The sequence below is a fragment of the Acyrthosiphon pisum genome, chromosome A3 (assembly GCF_005508785.2).
Source record: "Acyrthosiphon pisum isolate AL4f chromosome A3, pea_aphid_22Mar2018_4r6ur, whole genome shotgun sequence".
NCBI classification, from domain to species: domain Eukaryota; kingdom Metazoa; phylum Arthropoda; class Insecta; order Hemiptera; family Aphididae; genus Acyrthosiphon; species Acyrthosiphon pisum.
The window spans coordinates 22,565,300-22,589,431 of record NC_042496.1 but is presented as its reverse complement, the minus strand read 5'-3'; the positions used below and the strand labels follow the sequence as shown (position 1 = coordinate 22,589,431).

The 24,132-nt window shown below is 30.6% G+C and overlaps 1 protein-coding gene across 1 annotated transcript in view; it reads right to left on the bottom strand.

Annotated features, from left to right (window-relative positions):
• LOC100570116 (neuropeptide Y receptor type 2) overlaps positions 1 to 24,132 on the bottom strand; it is a 47,841-nt gene that overhangs the window by 17,226 nt on the left and 6,483 nt on the right. The window contains exons 2-3 of the mRNA XM_003241210.4: positions 18,575 to 19,027; positions 770 to 1,222 (exon numbers count right to left, since the gene is read on the bottom strand). Coding sequence (XP_003241258.1) covers positions 770 to 1,222; positions 18,575 to 18,922 — 801 coding nt within the window. The 5' untranslated portion in view covers positions 18,923 to 19,027. The remainder of the gene's footprint in view (positions 1 to 769; positions 1,223 to 18,574; positions 19,028 to 24,132) is intronic.

Genomic DNA, 24,132 nt, shown 5'->3' with positions numbered 1-24,132 from the left:
CAGTTTTCTTTCCACAAAGTGATGGACGGCTGCTAATAGTATTGCTTAGCGATTACCAAAAATATATATTGAAAAATATCTAAAAGTACGTCATTTTGAAACGCACTCTATCGTACTCATCATGTCCGTATTGTAACTATATCTATTTTCCACTCAAATTCGAACCCACGAGTTCATTATATTATAATAATACTATATGACCATTGTAGTGTATAGGCGCCTACGCGTTTGAAATCAATAATACACATATTCGCATTTACTTGAATATAAATATAATATATTGTCCAATGTTAAATGACGTGTAGATTGTTTAATTTTTTTTTTTAATGATAAAAATACGATTGAAATATTGCTCCTCTCTCAGAATCTAAAAATTAAAATTTTTATAAATTTAATTTTAAACAAAACAGGGAAAAAACTTTGTACACACTTATACTGAGACAAAAGGTATAAGAGCTCGTGAAAAAGTATAGGAACACCTGTACAATGATATCATGTGAATATAGTACGCGAACGACATGATAATATAGTTTTAATTTTAGTTTTTTCAAAATGTATGATTATGATAATGTCAGATACTTGTAGTTCCTGTGGAAGCAGCGAATAATAATATGCGGTTCGCAAACCGAATATGCAAACGAGGACCGATGATGCACATACGATGACTTGATACCTAGCCTAACCAGTTAACGTATTTTTGTTACCATATATATACCGCGATACGTATATTGTGTATACCTATTATAATGACAACTGGGCGTGCACGTACCTGCGGTATGGAACCGTTGGCGGGCGGTGACAGGCTGTTCCGCGACGTGGTGTGGGCGGCTGTGGCCCGATGCGAGACGGAGTGCTCGATCCGCCGTCGGGTCTTGTTCAACTTGTGGAATATCCTCTGGTAGTGGTAGACGAACAGCGACAGCGGCAGGATGCAGGACAGCGACACCACGGACACGGTGAACACGATGGACATTTTGAACGTGTCGTTCTTGGGGAACACCAGCGTGCACACGTTGACCGCGGTGTCACCCAGCACGGCCTGCTCGTGGAACCAGAACGGCACGGGCATGAACACGGCCAGCGCGATCAGCCACGTGAGCACGGTGAGCACGGTAGCACGGCGGGGCGTCAGCTGCGACCGGTATGGCGGTACGACGATGCATCGGTGCCGGTCCATGCTGATCAGTGTCAGCGTCCATAGTAGCACAAAACCGCATACAAACTGCGAAAATTATACGATAAAACCGGCTTAAAATATTGTCTCAAAACAATATCATAATGTATTAATTGAATATTTGCCCATGATTGAACTATTGATCTTAGTTAACTATACATAATATACAGTAATCCGTTGTCAGCTACTAGAGGTGTTAATTTTCTATTTATAGTAGTTTTCAATACCAGGTAAGCGGTATAACGACCGGTTTCGGATCTGAGGAGAGGCAGCTTATTTGATCCTCCAGACCATCCCTTAATTTTACAAAAAATATTACGTTCTACAGAGTAGGTGATGTGTGATATTATACAGACTGATTGACACTATGTACACTATGTATGAGATGATAAAAAAGAATGTTTTGTACTTTTTGAACTCTGTAGGTAGTACTTTTTTAGAAGTTCTCCTCAGATCCGCCACTGATAATAACCAATGTTTGTGTCACTGTACGAATGGTAAAAAATCGGCGGTTGCAGTCACCGTTGATAAACTAGGTACATTTCATTTCATTGACTCAAAATTATAGTTTTGTCAGAAGATACGGTCGGGTCGCACCTCTTAATTTTATATGTTTTTGAATTTTTCAGTGGAAGTATTTCCGAGCGAATTTCAAAACTAAGCTAGAAAGTTTACGGCATCGTTGATCAACAATTTTAGAGTAAAAAAAATTCGAAAATTTTAGTTTTTAACTAGGAAAGTGATAGAAAAATGTTTTTCAAACGCTGATTATGCTATTTAGATTTGAAAGTAGAAGGAAGTTATTGTGACGTCTTCAACTGGGCTTTGCAATTTATTTAAATGGCGATCTATCTAATAAAATATATTTTCATATGTTATTCTTCTCTTTTGTTAATCTTATAAATAAATTACAACTATATTTAGAAATATAGAATATATTCTATTTCGTAGAACATAAATATAGTATTAAATTAATTTTAATTATGTCTATAAATAGTAAAAAAGAGTCAAAATATTTTGAAAATGTTTTCATGAATGGAAAATGTGCCATGCAAAAGGTCATGACAGGTGGATAAAAAAATTTAAAAAAAAAAAACAGAAAATTGTAAAAATAATGTACATTTATCGCTCCGTTCATAATTTAGAAGAATCATATATACCCATATATATTAGTTTTTGGTATGGTGCATTGAAAAAATATTTAGTAGTATGTTACATTTTGAGAGGAATTTAATGTATTAAGAATTTATAGATTGATTTTTAATATAATATATTATTTTTTATTTTTTTTTATTGATTAGCGTTTCTATGGCGATAAACAATGTGTTCCGCAAAAACATCGGTTAGAAAAAAAAAAGTTGTATCCAACCCAAAAACATATGTTAAAAACACGCATCATTGTTAAATCAATACATTCATCTCGACTCTCAGAAACTTATCGGGTCGTGGACATCGCGTCCAATGGTAAAATAATTATTAGATATATTCCGCTTATTTTTTTTAATCATATATAATACTGCGTAAAATAAATTAAAAAGAGGAATATCGATTATTCGTTGGGTGTTTTAACGTCATATAACTTATAGGTAAGCTATACAGATGTCACAACTCACCGTTGTATTATTTACTAAAATAAACATGGGTGTGCATTGTGTCGAGTGGAAGGAGTTGATAAATGGTCAAGCGAATTATGTATGTATAGGTAGATCACCAAAGTCAAGTTATTATCACGTGACATTAATTAGCCTAATATTGAATATTACCTATAGTAGGTATCCTACAGATTACTTATCGTTTATTCTACTTATTCTATTATATTTGCCCTTGAGGATTTGTATACCGGGTGATCATTTCTTTAAGTGATTGGGCGACGATGAGGTAGAGAATGTTTATGTTTTATACTTGAGAATGAATAATTGCAGTGGGACAGAAGGTGGATTCGATATTTTTCCTTCAGACCAACCTCCATCGTACTATTTCAGCTACTCGCTGTTACGGGAACTTCCGACCACGACAATACAATATTATATATTGTACTAAAACTGAGAACTGTTCTTATATGTAAATTGTAAGACAGTTAATATTGAACGCGTATAAGAAGCTGACTCAGTATCTCGGAATCAAAAAGTATTGAATACCTACAACTGTATGATGTTTACAAAGTTGTCGGATACTCCGAACGAATTTTCGATAGAAAAAAAAAGAAGACAGGTAGCGTTTTTTATTATATTATTATTATCTATCAGTAATATATTACATTGTATGGGTGTGCACAGCACTCACGAAATTAATTTACTCAATAACGATAAATAAGTACACAGTTGAAAAATAAATCATCGTGTTGTTTTCGGCAATTAATAATATTGTTAAACGCAGAAAAGTAGGCGATACAAAATGCGAATGATAATATTATTATGACAATAATTATTATTATATAGGCGCCTAATCCACTTCGGGTACGCATAAGCAAAAAATACGACGATGATGACAACAATAAATTGTAAAGAAATGAATAAAAACGAGAGAAGGACTTATGTATTAATATAATTTATTGGCAATAAAAATATAAAATAACGGGCCATAGTGTGCCTATACCGTGTGCTTCCTCCTTCCGGTTAATTTCACCCTAATGTTACGAACTTTAACTATTTTTAAGCATCGGCACGGTGGGCGCACTTGTAGTTAATATAGTAAAATAAATATATTAATATTTGTATACATGGTATCAAGACCTATCTAAAAAAGCGTACCTAATTTAAAAATATAATTATCGTTTGATAAACAAAATCGGCTCAGCGTATTATTATTGTGGTAGTTATACGAATCTAAAAAAACTAACAGCAAAAAATGTATAAAAACCATTGTTTTTGAGTGTGAACGTACGTTGTGGGTTAATTAGTGCTTACCTAGTTTTTTACTTTTTAAGTATGTATGTGCACTATTTGTTTATTCGCGTCAAGTGGATAATGTTATATTATGCAAGTACTAGTACCTACTTACTTTTTTACAGAGATATTTATGTAATAATGATGTATAATATTTTATAATAGATCTGAATACTTTGCATAGTCTGACAATATTATAATACTATTGTAAATTGTAAGTTGTATGTATACCTATCAGTATATGTCATACTATTTTAGATATAATAAAGCGATTATAATCATGTTATTAACTATTATTAATTATGTTTTTATAATATATTAATATAATATAGGTACACAGTGTAAAATGTGTTCTTGTGTCATATGATGTGAATAGACAAACTTCGATTGTTATCATTATTTAACTATTGCACTGGCGTCGTTTAAAAATGCAAGAACGGTCGATGCGAACGATTATACACAATAATATACCCTTCCCCGGACAGTACACGTCATGGACCCTGCAGCTAAGTCTTAGTTTGTGATGCACGTCAATGATGACTATAATATTATACAGGTTAGGTTTTTTTTTCTTTTGGTCTCGAAGGATATTTACAAAATAGGTATCCATTTGATTTTTGCCACGCTAAAATATGTGAAATATGCTGTATAATGTATATTATAACACAAAATAAGTTTAGCGAACACAACGATATGTTCACCAAAATATTTAATTTGTTTCGTTCAGTAAATTTTACAATAATGAGTTAGTTTAACTGTTCGCACCAGTGCCTAATAATATAAAATATAATATAATATAACATGTATGATGCGACACGGCGATGATGCACTTAAGTCAGCTGCGATAAAGAAGTGACTAATTTGTCACATTATTATATTTCGGCGAATATTACTTTAGACAGTAATTAGAGAGGTAATTGTATTTGAAAAACGTTTATGTGCATTATCTATATTATAATAATATGGTATTTAGGTAAAAAAATATTTCAAGTAGGTACCTATAAATCATATCATATTGTTGACAAATAATTAATATTTCATAGATTAGGTGCTAACAGTATAAAATAAAATATAATATAATTGTATGATTACAATAATAGTTCATACTGTATTACTGTCTTTTTGTTAGAGAATCGAGTTATATAAAAAGTAATATATATTTATGAAGGGTACTTCAAATACCCATACAAAATATATGAACATCAAAAAAAAAATGATAATATCAAAATGTACAATCACATTGAAAATTATTTTATTTAATTTTTCGCTTTTCATTATCTAAATTTAATTAAATTACAAACATTTTAAAAATTCATAGTAAAAAATATTTATTTTATCATTGAGTTAAGACACATAGATAGCTAAATTTCACATATTTATTAAATAATATATTTTATTATTTATTTGATATAATACGAAAAACTAGACTTTAAAATCCAAACATTTTAAAGTGCTCCAGGCACCTATTACCTATATTATAATTAGTTAAAAAATTGAAATCCATTAAACAATAAACAAAATACCAGACCCAAGTTCTTAACCAATATTATATTTATAAGAAAATATTATTTATTTTGTTTATTTAGTCACAATTTTTTCTATAAGCAGTATAAGCACTTGAAGTTGAAATTTGATATACGTCATAAACACAATAGTTTGAAAAATATTATTTTGTCGTTGAAAATTCATAAAATGTTACTTTTAATACTTAAGACTGAAAATTAAATTCCTACGCAATTTTATAATTTATACTTATATAGACATTTTATATTATCTAAAATACATATTATACACAATTTTTTTATATTGACATTTGATGTTCTAATTTTTACAACATTGGATAAAAAAAAACGATTTTACCTATAACAGTTTTAGTTATTATCAAACAATATTGATGATGAATAAAAGAACAAACATGAAAATAATATTAAAAAAACTTTAAAAAATATATTTCTTTTAAAACATGTCTTTTAATGACATAAAATTATGTAAAGAAATAATATTTCCACATTAGATTGAGTGGATCATGATAAAAGGATCACTTCGCAAATTTAATATAATTAAAAAAAATATATTGAATGTAATTATAAGGTAAGTTTGTTGTAGGCAATGCATTTATTATGCTTTAATAAAGTATAACTTGTTGTATAATAATATAATAGAGTAAAATAACTTTATTAGGTACTGGCAATTTCCTATGCAGATATTTTCATTTTTTATCTTTGTGTGTTATTATTTGAGTGAACAAAATTTAGTCTATCGACATTCACCAATGTTGCGATGTGGTACAAATATTATTTTTATCATGGTGTTAATTTTTGGAAATGGAAATTTTGAAATATTATAAAGTTGTATACAAGATGGGATTTAAAATATATATTTATTAGTACGAAGGTAAAAATTATTTTACTAGGAAAGTTGGAAATAATTGACAAAAAATACAACTTGTTAAAAAGTTATAACAGTTACGACGTACAAGTAAAAATGTATAGTGTCTAATATGATATGTTGAATTTATGTCATTTTAATATAGATTTACAGTGACGTATGTACCGTGTACGTATTAAATATAACTATACAAAATACTTCGAAATGTATTTTAAATTGTCTGACCTCGTACAATATAACATAACACGATTTATATATACACTCGAAATGATTGTAAGTAATATACATTTTATGATAATATATAATGTGTTGATCGATTTGATTGATTTAAATTTACTACACAAATATCGTTATTAAAATTTGATACTGTATAATATTAATGTACTACCTATATTAAACGTTTATACCTTACACCACTCAACCGTAAGTCGATTACTTGCGTCATTATTTTTATTTAGCATAAAATATATTACGTTCCTACCTATATAGTATTATTAATCGTAAAAAAAGTTTGAATTCGTAATAACGAAGTTGTTTTCTGGTATATCACAATAGAATAAATTCATATGCACGCGTCTAATGTTTTACTCGAACTATATTATAATTGCATCGGTATTATTTCTCGTGATAAATTTCATGTTTGCAGAAACTTTTCAACACAAACGAACCTTAGTGTTTGCAATTATCGTACAAATACGTGTGCAAGTAGTATGGTAACTATGTAATATTATTACGCAATCGCGTGTTGTAGGTGCCAGGTGGTATACCTATACTATGTAGAAAAAATTTGTATTTAGGTACCTATAATAAACTCTCATAAACATTATTGATAACTAATTATTATTTTCATTCTTAAAAAACTCGTCTTAATATTGTTTTGTTGTTTTTTTCCACCTTCATAATAACATAATAAAAGTAAAAATAACTTTATCATATTATATATTATAATAAATGTGTAACCGTTTCTCGTGTATATACACGGTGTACTGTTAAGGTACGCGTATATTGTATATATTACCAGCTATATACATAATATACTATACACGGTCGAAATAAACGAGCGAATAAGGATAGTATATATAAATACAGCTAAAAGTTTCAAAATTCAAATTAATCTATATCCTTTATCACACATAATAATAATAATAATAATAACAATAATAACAACACAACAGGATAACAATATAGACTGCAGTGCAGGTTTAACACGGATGCAGTGTCCCGCGATCAATCCGAATACGATATCATCGCCCAGAAACTATTCCTCATTAGGTTCAAGTTTCGCGATTGTTTTTAATATGATTTATTGTACACGGTCATAGAATTAAAATAAAAGGTATAGTGTGCACGTGTGTGTCATATATGAACTCAATCCGTTCGTAATATTACATTGATGTATAGAACACATAATATACGCAACGTCCCACGCGCGCCTGAAACCGAAATCACGACACAAACAACTTTTCGGCCATGGCCGACCGCGCTAATCCAATTCGGATTATAGATAAAAACACACATTTTATACTTATGTACACATGATTTTAGGTAGACGTCAGGTTATACGCACTCTACGGTCAATTATAGCTATGTCTATTGCAGGTGGGGCAATGTGATCGCGACGTTTTGGTTTTTTTTGAGTAAACCGCGTGGTTTGTGTACGATTAGATCTATTATAATAGGTGTGTTTATAATATAATCTATAACGACCAAGGCTCGTACAAATATCTAGACGAAAATGTCCGCGCAATCACTGATATTACTGCAGGTCAGAATGAGTAGTTGAGCGAGTTTAACACGACTTTATTTAGTTGGTCATTTGGATTTGACTGGATCAATTTGACATTGATGCGATTTTAGCTTCACATTGGTCACGAATAACGAGTTCGATCAAACATTAGAAAATAAAGAAAGAACTAATATTCATATTGAACGGAGGGTTAACCGTTTTTTGAAACTATAGTCGGCGTGCAAAATAAATCATTTTACAATTTATAAGCGCAAATGCAATGGAAAAATTTGAATATTTAGTTAGGTACCTATATAAGTATAAAAATAGCTCCACGTGTACTTAGGAACTTGTTCAAACTATAGAAGCGAGCGAAATATGAAAAGCTTCACAACAAAATACATATACATATAATATATGCATTTAATATAAAAAAGGTAACTTTGAGATCTCTATAAATGTCTATAGTATTATACTAAAAAATCAACCATACCTCCCAGGTCGGATAATACATTTCGTTGGATTTTTTTTACCGTGCATCATCACATGAAACTCGTTTAGTATATTTTTTGTCGATGGATTTTTCGATTCGATTCGAAGTTTTCAAAAACAAAACATCAAGAAAATAAAAATTACGTTTCGCCCTTTTGCTCGGTTGTCATTTCATACATCGCGATATTATGCGGTGACAATGGTCATATAATATTATAACAATATAATATTTTATTATTAGACATGCGTCGCGGTGTTGCAGTTAATTTATTCTTTTTGTAAAATTTTTTGTTTTAATTGTTTCTTTTCTTTTTTTCGTACAGAAATTACGACATAACAATATTATGTGCGACGAGTAACGACAGCCGTCGTTTTTCCCCTATATAGGACATAATATTTTATGTTATAATGCTATACAGTCCATACGACCCATGTATAATACGACGTAGGAAATAATTACTGGAGGTCAATTACTGCACGCCCGCCGTGTCAATTAGTCTAGAGAGACTTCATAATAGATTTTAATTCAGCTGCATTAACCCTATATGTATGTATAAAAAACGATGCGCACATTATAAGTATACCAAACAATACCAAGCAATGTTATACGTCATGTACACATAGACTATGGGCTTATAAGTTATAGCGCGGAATGACAATAGCTTCTACTATATTGCTCGTACACAAGTCTATACGATGTAATATTTTTCCACCCTCTAAACAATTTAACCCACGGGCGTTTATCGTACCGGAGATAATGACTATTACAATAGACGATTGTGGTGACAAGGACCGTGACGATACCATATAGCCGTTGCGTTTAATCGAGACGTCTGTATAATTATGCGTACAGGCGGTGTCCGCCGGATTACAAAATATGTCGCAAGCGAGATAAGATTTTTCGTAAACCTATAGCACTGCAGAGGTAGTCGGACGAATAAAGTTGGCTATTTGACTATACAATGACGTCATTGTTTAGAACTATCTGCATCGAGCATGCCACGCGGAAATGCAGGAGAAAAGTCGTATCGCATGCATCCGGTTTTTCCAAAATAAGACCGCTTCTGCAGTTATCCAAAGGAACTTCAGAGAGAGATGAAATCGCACAGAGTGTCCAGTCTCAAAAAGCGTGTGGGCAGTATTAGAGGTATACGTATGTGAATATTTTCACGCTGATAAGTACTATTTTCGGGCTAATAACGGGTTACAAATCAACACGAAAACGATTGAATTGTTTAAGTATAATAAAAAATAAAAAAACATAATATATTATAATATATGTTATATTCATAAATAATGAGTAATGACGAACCACTATTAATCATTTGTTATGTTTTAGAACGGACATGCGATGTTTATATTAGTACGATGACGTAAAAAAAAAATACACACGATATATATACAAAAAAAGTCCTAACAGACGAGAAATAAAATTTAAAGAACAAATTATTTCCAGCACCGATGACGACACCCGTTTTGTCATCGTAAAACACAATAACACGTGTCTGTTAACATTCGTACGTTATGTTATTTTATGTGCATTTTACTGTGCGTAAACACAAATATTATTGAGGCTGATTAAAAAAAAATAACTGAAAAATCGTCGGACATGACCGACGGAGCATACACGACGTGATACTGCAACACACGCAGATTTTATATGTACGTTCGTTTATATACTGACCTTGATGAGTATTGTATGTGTGTTTGGAAATAATGTTTGTACATAATATGTTGAACAAGTAAACTTAGAAAAGAGGAATGCAAATCAAATTCCGTTTTCAAAATTGAAATCGAGCTACTGGAAGTATGTTTAATTTTCTTTCGCTTATTGGTCTAAATGTATGGAAAAAATGTAGTGCTGCAGCCCGCCTAACATTTAAAATCATACAGTTTTCATGTACCTCATACATAACGCCATACTTTTATGCCCAGTTGTCATAGAATTTTGTCCTGTTGTCCATTTAGATACAATTTCGTTGACCTATACATAATATAAATAAAACGATGTTCGTGGTCCAACTGCAGTATATCCAGTGGTGGAGGTTTCGGTGCGCTTCCCGGACTAGTCGCTTATACATAATATGACTTAAATTTCCCTCAGAAGTTCAATAGAGTTAAGATTTTTTAGTTCCATTTCCCGTATATTTTGCATTAGGCACCTGCAGCTAATTGGTAGAAAATATCAACTACGTGTAATTTTAATTTTTTAAACATACTTAATAGTATTATTACTTGAGATTTTTTTAATACAATTTAATTAATTAATCTTTATAATAATATTATATTATCTAACAGTTGAAAAAAGTTTAATCACAAATTAACTACCTACTGGAAGTACGTGGGTTGATGCATTCACTAAAAAACCGTTCGATCTTGCCGTTCTCTATTCGTACTTTGTCAATACATTTTTGGCGTATGAACTATGAACACTAATCAAATAAAAACAAAAATCTCTTGTTTCCGTCGTAACTAGTATTCGACTATAAGTACACGGTTCAGGCCAATAAAGAAAATCGTACGAGAAACATAAACAAAACGAGAAATCTTCATACAACATGAAAATAGTTTTCATTTACTCGTGTATCAAAATCGGTATTGTACTATAGGTATATTATACATTATGTATAGCTGATATATAAATTATAAGTACAATTTATAATATTCATAGCATAATTAAATAATCGAGATTTATGAAAACAAAATATTTATTTACGTGCAAAAATATGCATGTAAAAATTGTCCAATCTACATAGTCACTGAATTCTCGTCATTGTAAATTTCAATCTATACATGCCCCGCCGAAGTCCGACATAATATATTCGTTCACTCGCGTTCGTTTAGCACTGTAGACAATACTTAAAATTATTCGTGAAGCGTTTGAAATTATTACAAGTTCACCGAATTCAATTTCAAATAATATTATTATTGTCCAAACGAATAAATATAACGCACGTCAATATGCCAGTTGCACGCATTTACTGTCACACTTACGACAACTACAAAATAATATACGTCATAATATATGCCACACGCAACATTTTTTTTTCTGCACTCTATACATACCATATAATATTTTATTATTTTTATATAAAAGTGCATCAATAACAAGTTTTCGTTAAATATAATGTTGAAAGACAAAAACGACACCATGAATACATCTGATATACGGTGTAGGTTAGTCTGACCTACAATATGTTAGGGTATAATATATTATTATGAAAAACATATTATTGTATAATATTATTATAATAATTTATAATAATGATATAATTAATGCATTATTTTTGTCAAAAATGTAATGACGCTATTACGACGGATCAGGCGTCAAACCTTGTAATGATTACCAGATTAAGGCGGCGGGTGGTTAGGAATTTCGAAAAAAAAATATCATTTTCATTCGAGTTCATCGAGTCTTGACGTCATCGAGGGTATACCGACTAGATAATCGAATATTTGATAATCGATTACCCACAAGGATTCTCACTTTGATACAAATAGTTACTGCAAGCACTATTTTCGAGAACCGCAACGACGGTGCACTAATTACGTACCCTAAATTTGGTGCAAATTACAAACGCTATGTTCGGCTACCTGTGGTGGTATAAACTACGAACCTATCCTTATTTTGGCGCAAATTACAAGCTCCCAAAAAATATTAGGTTCCTAATGAGGAGGGTTTTATGGCCGGGACTGGCGATATCTGCGTCGGATAAACGCGGAACATAACGTAAATGGAATGTTCCGCTTTATAAACACAATTTTGTTTTAGCAGAATTAACGGAAACGATGAGTGGGTACAAATTAAAAACTACTGCATAATAATTAATTTCCGTTTTTTAATTAAATTAATTTTTGTTGGTCACGAATTGGATATGCTTCCACATAGTGTCTTAAATAATACTGCATACCTGTAACAGATATTTTTTTTTGCAACTTGAAATAGAAAACTGACAAATTAAAACAGAACCATTGAACATTGTTTGAGAAATTGGCAACAAACCGACCAGACGACAGCGTAGAATTATACAGTTCGAAAAACTTTTGACGGGTGACATTTAGTGTAATGCAATTGTCGTGTTCCAGAAAAATACCCCTGTGGGCTGTGAGTGTGACGTCCAGTTCTGTTTTAAAATGTACATAAGTACATAACCTTGGCCTTTGTAGTTTGTGGTATGGTTTACGTGTTATATGGCTTATATACTTAACGTTTTGCGCGTACGTTAATATTTTTGCACCACAATTGGCGTTTTGTCCCCGGCTCGATTTAACAATATTTATACGCGTAAATTGATTCCAAATTGGAAGTTCATCGAGTCTCATTAATTTATTATTGTATACAGCTTTTACATATAGCTTTACTAGTTTTCCGAGTATGTGCCTGCATTTATTATATGTTTTTGTCAAGTTTGAAGTATTTAAAGCAGTAGGTATACATTCATAGAGATAGGTCAAAGTCAAATTATTTACTTAAGATAGTTAAAGGACAACCGAGTTTTAGACACTTTTACTATTGTAGGCATAGAATGTTGTCGGACAGTCAAATAATGTAGATACCTATTTTTTTTTTAATTCAACTAATTTATTTATTTATATAAAGGATAGTGCAAGGATTTAAATGTTCTAAAAAATAAAACAAATTGCCACAATGAAAATTAAATATTACGAAGCGAAATAAATAATACCTATATTTTCTTTTAAGTGGAATCAGTTTATAGTTTGATACAGACCATAAATGGTTATTTTTATCAAAATATTTTCATTGTTATAAAATAAACAAAATAAATGTACTGAACATAAAAGAGTGATCTAAAAATACCAAAAAATAAAAGTTTAATTTTTAAATTCTTTGATGTATGAAACGAATGTTGTAGTTGGAAAGTAATGTCTTAGGACATTCATAAAAATAACAATTAGCATTTAAATCCGCGCTTAATATTATAATATAAAGACGACGAAACACTTAGACCGGTCGTAATTCATAACTATAGGTAGATAAGTATATTAATAACAATTTAATGTCGTACGGTGCTGTACATAATATATTAAGTTTTTGTGTGGGTAGGTACGTGTTTGAAATTATTAAATGTTTATTGAAACTATCATAATCAGTGCAGTGCAGTGTAATTTAAACTTCAAACAATTTAAAGAAGATTAATTCTAATCGTTTTTAAAGTAATTTTTGTTGCAATGATGCCATACGAATATTATATGATAATATCACAAAGTCTGGGAATCACTGATCAAAAAATGCAAAACTATTATTATTAAATCGAGTTTTGCCAAATCTATTCGTAGAATAGACCAGTCGGTATATTTTTTCTTCGATTAAAATGGTTGAGAGACGTCAAAAACTCAGTATAATTGTCTAAAGGCACTATGCTGTTTTTTAAAATTTTTTTTATTATAATACGTTCTCATTTATTTCTTAACATTGTGCGTTAGGGTAAAATATAGACGATAATAATTAATAAGTATACAGCTCACGTCAAGAAATAGGCAGTTATTTCACACTATCCGTCATTATTATTTTATCACAAACTTTGTGAAACATTTACCACATTGATATTTAAGCAAAGCCCTAGCCCCAGGCTGCAGTGTGTAAAATACAGTAGGTACATAATTTTCATTTTAACACTGAAACCATTTGTCCTCATATTATTATGGCCATTTAAAATGGAACGAAACTATTGTATGGTTGTATACTTGTATATGAAATATTAATAACATTGCGGATTACATTAACTCAAAAACCATGTTACAACAATATTGCCACGACTTTATTTTTCAATTACTTAGCCGTACAAAGGGCATGGGTGAAATATGAAAATCAATTAATGATCAATGCCATTATACCGTATTGTTGAACAAATATCATTTATTTGATATTGCTTTGAATGGGTTCCTTCCATCGGTGTGTAACTTGCATGAAAAACTTTTAATATTTAAAAATATATATATATACAGTAGAATATGAGAAATAAATTAAAAGGGACATTGCATACAACGACGGCATTTCAAATAAAAAAGAACATTATGATGTATATTATGTACTGTATATAGGTAATGAAAGTTCTATTCAATAAAATCACATAATGGTTAGCGTTAAGTTTAATTACATTACATTTTATTGTGTAACGTTTTCTTAGAAATTTATTTTTTATTTTATTAAAACCGATCGTAAAAATCATGTACGCAGGTGACGTAGGTTTCTTACTGTATTTTATTTCACATCGATTTTGATGGAAAAAATAATATCTAGAATAATACTAATTAGTATTTATTTATTCATCGTATCTGATATTTAATTAGAATGATAAACAAGTCGTGCTTAAAATAATTAAAATACAAGGGTAAATTTGGTTAAAACTCGAAGGTTTTTTTAAAAATAACATAATTTTGATCTGTTTTAAACCTTGAACAACAAACGATTGGCTTTGATGTTTAAATTAGTATCTATCCCTATAGTTTTTTTTCAAATTAAGTCCACAAAAATGTTGTAATATTCCTAATACACGTGCATTATATGATATATTATTTTATAACTTAAAAAATATACATAATAATATATTATTTTAATAAAGCCAACTGTTTGAACTTTTCAATTTAACGTCTGTGGCGTTTTCAATATAACCGCTATCGCTTGCGAGATCGTCGATCTGGGGAATGCCACTACGTTAAACGAGGCCATAATAGTTCACAACAAGAAAAGTTCGACACGTTTGCCTTCATTTTATGAGGCCTAAGGACTAGTGTTAAAGAAGACCTACAAGCATCGTTGGCTGAACTGATTTATAGCTCCCGCCTACGATTTCCGGGTGAATTTTTCGAAGAAGGGAAGTGGAGTTTTACCCTACTACCAATTTCTCTACTCAGATAGTAAGACCAGTCAAATATGTTTATCAGCAAAAGATCTAATAAAAACTGATTTTGGGTTCATAATAGTCAGAAAAATAAGAAAACGTTGCAATTTCCATGCCAAGATCCATTCGGATGTTGGAAAGGAATGAAAAGTTTTTTACCATACTGTTTGTAGATAAAGAACCCAACACTATCTCTATTGATTGGTTAAAAGAATATCAAGAGTACCAAGAAGAAACGGAAACCCAGAGAGAGGAAGGAAAAGCTGAAGGCGTAACACAAGGGAAAACGTCTCACAATGGCCGAAGAGCGAATTTTCTGAAAAAGGTAAAAGCGAAGGAGTTTTCCACCACTAAATTTAATATTTTTAAAATTAATTGTACTTAGTAAAATATGGCTCGAGGAACTTAAATTTCTAAATTACTATGGTTGAGATTTTGTTTATTCATTATATTTTATTAGTTAGTCAGCTAGTTTTCACTGTTAACCAATTGTTCTGTTATAGGTGATATATTAATTTTATTATTATTCACTAATTAACTTATTGTGTTAAATATACTACACGTTCATTATATATGCAAACATTAGGTCAGGACTCGTGTCTCGTAAGAATAGATATAATAGACCATGTATATACATGTATTATGTCAAATATTTTGAAAATATCAGTCTATTGACTATTAGTGAAACTGTAGTTTGTTTAACCTAGGCGTAACATATAATGTTTATCAGTATTTAAAAGTCACATATTTAAATGTAGGTGTCGGTTACGTCATTCTAAAACGTACTTACTTATTGCGGACCTACCGTGTACGTACAGTGATACCAATACAACCAACAAACTGCATATACACGATTGTAAAAACCACTTGATGGAATCGTATTTAGTTTTAGAGGCCCTAAATGACTGAAACTGAAAAATTAAAGACTAGGTAACTATAATTACTAGTTTGTAGTAACTCAGATATATTTTATTGGTGGCTAGTGTATATATGCGTAACGAGCATAAAAACCGGACAACCGGTAATATTATTACTAATCAAATTATTTATTTTTTTTTTTTAAAGAGAAGTATTACACTTGCAGCACGCCTACAAAAAGGCATCAAGTACATAGTATGTAATACGCGCTATACGCAAGAATATAATAATATAAGTTATACATAATAAAGTGTATATTCAGAAACGTGACGGGCATAACGGAGAAGTGCTCGAATATATAGGACCCGAATTATAAAAATCCATTTTTTATCTTTTATCGCAAGTTTTCTTTATTCAATATCGATTTAAAAATGTAAAAATAATAAATTAGACGATTCAAAATTCACGTGTATTGAATATTATATACAACTATCGGTATACGAGTAACGTTGTACTTAATATATAACATATTATATAGTTAACGAGTTGTTTTGAAAATAACTAAATTCCAGTAGAATTATTAGTGACCTATTCAAGTCAGCATATATATCATATTTCTTATTTATATATATATAGTATTATTAGTCTGAACTTTGGTTCACGATCCGTTCGGTTATAAATATAAAATAATAAACGGAACGTATGCAGCCAATATTTAGGTTCACACTTGTCCACCTAATAAACACCATTATTACGCGGACCGTGAGTGATCCACGATAGAGAATCCTCAAAACATTTTATTCCAAGTATTTCAACAACGTCTTCATGTATTATGAAAAATACTTATTTTATAATGAAATTGTTCATTTTTCAAAACCGACGACGATACAATGCCAATAGTGTCGTTTATGCTCGAGCAATGGATAAACGTACACACGCGGATTTAGAGATAGATCTCGGGATGAGATTGTCGCGAGAAAGTGCTAACGATATAGCACAACGTTAAGCTCTGGCCGACAGGAAAATATAATACAGTGACAATACAGACGCATTCTACTAACGCAACTCCGGAGGCGATAGCTTGGCTGATGTCAACCTCTGAACGAAAGTCGATACATACTCGCACGTGATATGTACTTTAAGTCTCCAACAAAATATATTAAACACAACTAATGCCGACATTATTACTCACCTATTTTATGTTTTGAAATTGTAGAATCTAAAATTCAATTTTATATATTTTTGGTTTTTATCCAATGTCATATCTACGTCAGAGACCTGCAGAGTTGATCCACGCTCTCGTTAACAGTTTTAAAAAGCATATACGAAATTACAATATAATGTGTATTATAATACGCGGTACTTAGTTGTAGCGCTGCACTGTTTCGAAACCGAACGTAACGATTTTCCATTGTGTATAACCCAAATTTCGCTAATGTTTACAGGTATGAAGCATTCACACTTTTTAACTAATAAAATATTATATACATTTCATCCTAAACTAAAATAAATAACACACATTTTAAATGTAAATCATTCTACACACATCTCGATATTATGATATTGAAATTTCATCACTGGCATAATAGATACGTAGTGACTCCTGTTTAAAAAAAAATTGTAATTTAACAGTTTTGTTGGCGATATTTTTCGAATCAGGGCATATGAGACATACTTAATTATAGTTTTCTGATTAAAATAAATAGGAAGTGCCCCTACACAACAAAATATATAATTTGCACGATAGTTTTTTTATTTCGCTTATGATGCGTGGCCACTTTCGACCACTTATGATCAAGCCCGGATTAAGGGAGGGGGTCCAGGGGGGGGACCATGTCCCCCGGGCCTCGATAGTTAGAATTTATTTAGGGGCCTCAGATTTGTCTATTTCTTTTTTCGTTATAGGTTATAACACTATAAATCATCTAAAAAAAAAAATCTATGATTATTTAGCGAGGAAAAAAGCTTGTAAATTATAATTAATAAATAGAGTGATACATTATTCGTTATTTATTGCTATGTACTTAATATCTTTATATAATATGCATTATAACAGGTACCTAAATAATATATATATTATTTTTTTTTTCGTATATAGGGGCCTCATTTAAAACTTTGGCCCCTGAGCCTGAAAATGTCTTAATCCGGGCTTGGAGACGATCAATATCAAAACAATATAGGCACACACCTGCGAGTAGGGCAACAGCCGGCAGACTAAATCTCCGAACGGCCAGTCGGGCCGGACACGGACGTAGGCCAGCGCCGGCGTGGTGATGGCGAACAGCAGGTCGGCCACGGTGAGGTTGAGTAGGAAGCAGTTGGTGACGGTGCGCATCTCCCGGTACCTGAGCACGGCCCAGGCGATGGACACGTTGGCCACGACGGACGCAGCGAATATCACCATGAACACGGTAACCTCCACGGCCGACTCGGCCTGCTCGTCGCCGAACTCCGAGTAGAACGTGAAAAAGTACCTGGGACCCCATCCTCCAGTCGTGTCGTTGCCCATCAGGTACGACGTGTTGAACAGACTCATTTTGTCCGCAGGTGTCCACAGGTCGTATCGTAGTCGTAGTTATATTTTGTACGCCGCCGCCGCTTCTTCTTGGCGATAACCCGTGAAGTCACCGCAGTCCCACATCTATAATAATATGCAATAATACATCATCACAACCGTAATTATTATAACAGACGTGCAGGTTACAAAGTTTTTCTACGGTTTGAACTTCAAACGATTATAATGTCGACGATAAATAATATACCTATAGGTTAAATAAACTATCTAAATATCTAAAGATCTAAATATCTAGAATATATATTATATTACTAGCTGCAGAATATTCCTACTTCGCTCGAGTGCAGTTTTTTTTGTGACAAATCATATATACTATATATATATATATTCGCTACCAGTGGCGTTTTCAGAAATTTTCAAAGGTGGAGAGAAGGTTGTGGATGATTTCTAGAAACATATTACGTAAGTGGGCTATCGGCGCACGACAAAACGGGGAGGGGTTTAATCCTTTCTTACTGCACATCTATATCAATAAAGGAACCTGCACTATTCCATATTATTTAGAGTTGGTATGTTTTGTGGTTTTTGAGATGTAGCGATGAATGAGTGTGCGAGTGGTATTTGGATCATATACATATGTATATAATGTAATATATAGGTAATGATATTATGCATACATTATACCGTGAGTATATTAAAGATAGGCCGAAAACCAATAAAATACAAATACTGTTTAATGTACCGTATAGGTATAACATTATGATTACACAACCTTGTTGCAGTCCATAGTCGAGATATTAAAATTCCATCTGTTATTTAAGTGGTCAAAAATTATTTGGTAGGTAAAAAAAAAGGCGAACGTTTCCACGTCATCCTCTCCACTGCGTACGCCATTGATCATATATATATGCACGAGGTGATAAGATGGTGGAGAGTATTGTGTAAGATGGACGTCATTCAATAGATATATAACATTAACGGTAGTCGTATGAATTGTACGAATCGCACGAATATGTCCTCGACGTATTGAATGGGGCTAATATGGGTGATCGTCATCCCCGCAATATTTCTTTGTGTACATTTTTTTCCGGCTACTTCAAGAGTGAGCAACGATAAAATATATCTTAGGTACACGAATGAAATATAGTGTAGCATCAAATCACTAAGAGTATATTATATCATGAGTTGTGATTTCACGGTTGAAATTTACAAAATGTCACAATCTATTATCACAACATTATCCGTTTATCCGTGTGTTATTTTCTACTCACAGAGTTATAAAAATAATTGATAAGAAAGACACGGATAACGATATGGTCCTAATAATTTCTATAATAGGTTACAGTGTGCTGTATAATACCAAAACATTTTCAGCCTTGTGATTATAATCTGTGAAGTACGGAGAGAGGTTTTTAATAATTTAACTAACTTTTATACTTTTATATAATTTATTCAATAATAAATAATAAATAATTATAATACACGTGAAAAAAGATTTCAGAGAAAGGTGATTGCATGTTGTCGGGATAACGTCCTAAACGTATATATATTCTACATATAGTATTAAGTATATTGTTGTACGAATAAGACAATACCTTCATGTTTGATGTTTAATGTTTATATTATGTTTAAATTTGATTATCGTGTTGATTAAAATATGATTCAGTTTGCTAAGAATATGCGTGCCACACACTTAATTTATGCCAGACGAAAACCTAGTGGAAAAAGATCAATTAGCCTAGGTCGATATTGCCATATTGGAAACGGTAACGAACTAATGGGTTACGTGTAAAGACCGGATTTATATGCGTTTTAAATTAAAAAATATGAAGGCAAACTGCAGTAGTACAACAAGTATGTAAGAAAAAAAATGCGAAACATGCATGATAAAATTGCTCTTTTTATTAAATTTTATATTTTGTTCTAATTTTACAGTGTTAGTTATTTACTAATTTCATTAAAATTTGATACTGCACAGATATGCAGTACAAAAATGTAGGTAATTTGTTAAATTTAAATTAAACTTTTAATTATTTATACATTGCAAACCGAGTAAATAACATTTTAATAAGTACGACAAATTTAATTCTTTGAAACGTAAAATATTTGATATATATTATATACGTACCTATAATCTTTTTTTTTTATCAACAATTTTTTTTGGATCGTCGAGTGTATATTTGTATGTTTTTTTTTTTTAATATGCAAAAATATGCAATCCATGCACTATCGTCGGAATATGTAAAAATGTGCAGTAGAAAATTTTGATATTTAATTAATCAAATAATGATTTATGGTCACTCATTGACTGTGTCATATTGTATATGATGTTGAAAATTGCAATTCGCATTTTATGCAAAATCTGGTCTTTAGACTTATATGTCTGGACAAGTTAACGTTATTACTTATTTTGTTTGTTATCTATTCAGTGTATGCTTAATGATGCACTATCGGTGAAAATATATACACTATTGGTTAATGGTGAAATGAATAGACGAGGTGAGTAGAGTTTTAGATTCAGATATAGTATTTAATACATTTTTCGAGAGTTCAAAAATCCCATAAATATATTCACCTGGAAATTTAATACACAAGATAGTGGGTAATTAATTCTTTTTGATGATTAAATATTATTTTTAGATCTTTCCAGTGGTTTTCCATATATTTTCACAAACCTTACAAACTAAGATTGTACTAAAACCGGAAAATGCACGTTCGTTATTTTAAACTACTTTTTCATCTATGAATTAGTTTCTTGAATAGTTTTATATGCTCCACTTGGCCGTGGACTTAAAAGAAACATTAAATCCTGGCAAAACGTCTTCATTAATCTTATCAGTTTGAGTATATCATAATAATAATAATAATAAATAATCCTGAATCATTAGCTAGGTATTATTGTAATATGCACTTAAAATATAGAACTTCAATGATTTTCAAATTAAGATGTCAAGTTAGACAAATATTTTAATATATTTTGATCAACATTAGTTTATATCTTTTATAGCCATCAGTCGATTGTTTGCCAAATAATTGTGTTTTGAGCTTCTTATCGAATATTAAAAGGTTAGGTTGTTTACGAAGATGTTTTTTTTAAATAAATATTGACTAAAAAAATTAACTTAAACATTATGTTTGTAAGGAAAATTAAATTCATTGAAGTACAACCATTTTATGATACATTAGAGAAAATAAGAAAGTTAACTGTATACAAAAAATGATTTGGTCTGATAAAAACTTTTAAATTCATATTTATTTTAATGCGAAAATATTAACAGCTTATTTTTTTTACTGCGTATATAAGATAATATTGTATCATAAAGTTAAAGTTTGTGTAGCCAAAGGTATTTTATTTACATTTATTCAAAGGTAAGAATTGGGGGTGTTAAACTGTTGAGACGCTTAGTGAGTTAGAAAATACAAAATTAGTCTTGTTAATTTATTCATATCCAATTTAATATTCCTAACAGATTCCCAACTTAAAACGTTGAACTCGAAGCGAGAAAAAACTATTAAATTATAGTTGATAAGTATATTATGTAATGATAAATTTTTAACGACAATGAATCGTAATTTTATTTTGTTTATCATAAAATGTCATCAGTAATCAGAATACATAGTATAGTTACTTTACAAATCAGGTACAGAAAAAGTCTTTAAAATAATTGAAATATATAAATGAAAATTCTAAAAAAGAGTGAAAAGTATATTTTATTTTCCAATGAATACAATTAGCTAATTTTGCACAGTTCATTTTCATAACATTTTTGTTTTAGTAATGGGTACAAAAAAGTTTGGTTTTTAAATAAATAAATTCGATGAAAATATGCACGGCGTTAACGAGTTGAAAAGCTAATTTTATTTTAACTTTTTAACTTAACTAGTTATACTTTTAGATTTTCATTAACTTAACTATCAACTTATCAAATTTCTTTTTCAATTAACGTCAATAATCAACGAATACATTTTAAATTTTAAGGGAATTGCAAACGGACAGTGTTTAAGAGTTCAAAATAGTCAATTTTCAAATTGTATGCATTTACGGGTGTTGTAAATGTGTGTGAAGTAAGTGATCATATGTGTTTGTGACAGTGACTTTGTGTAAATAAAAAATCGGAGCGCTTCAAAGCTAAGAAGTCTTATCGCGTTATCAGGTCCATCAGTATAAATGACAAAAGATTGGTACATTTTGGTTGAAATAATTGTCCGTTTGCAATCCCCTTAACTCTTAAGAAGTAACTTAAGTTAATTAATTTTGTTTTTATTACATTTCACTATTTCAGTAGGTATATTATTTCGAATTCATGTCAAACATTTTTTCCCGTGAATTGTTTACAAAATATTTTGACTCATTTTGAGTTGTTTACGGACATTTTCAGTTTTCAATTTTTTTAATTTTTTTTCGATAATTGTCAATAACATTTTATTTGTTGGGTAAAAAATCATGAAAATTGAATACAAGGCTCCTGATATATTGTTACTGTAGCAGTTGAAAAATATTAAAATACATAGGCACAGTTTTTTTTTATAAGCACTTGCCCAACTTTTTTTCTAATCCAACTTATTAGGTACATAAGTAATTATTCTTCTTTTGGAAAGTATAAGACACTATATATAATCTATAATTTAGTTTTGGGTTGGTAAAAATCAAGTAGGTACGCTAGTGTCGTATAAAAAAAATTAACTTATCCGAGTTAACCAAAAATTATATTAACTTTTACCTTTTTGTTATTGATGCATATTGACTTAACGAACTGAGCTAAAACAAATCTACTTGCCCAGGCCATTAAAATACATATAACAAAACTTAAACCAGTCTGGAATAAATACAGTTATTGTATACTTAGATCAAAATGTACAAATTTTTATTAAAAAAAAAATGAGTTTCCTTAAACCATACAATAAAACTTTCATACAATATCGTATTTATTTGTCTCACACTTATCATGTAATTGTAATTGTAAACTTGTAATTGAAATATTTGGATGATAAAGAAAAAAAATAATCGAATAGGTAGGTACTTACTTATATTTAAAAATCATAGTATGCGCGTTATGATATATTTATAATAAATTAAAAATATAAATACGTTTAAAGTTTGTGTGAAATATCAGCAATAAATTAAAGTGGCCTGTGTTGTGTATGATAATAACATAGTGACGATAGTGTAGTACTGACTGCCAAGTGGCGTGTCAGACTATGAGACTGCGATAAATATATTATTTTATAAA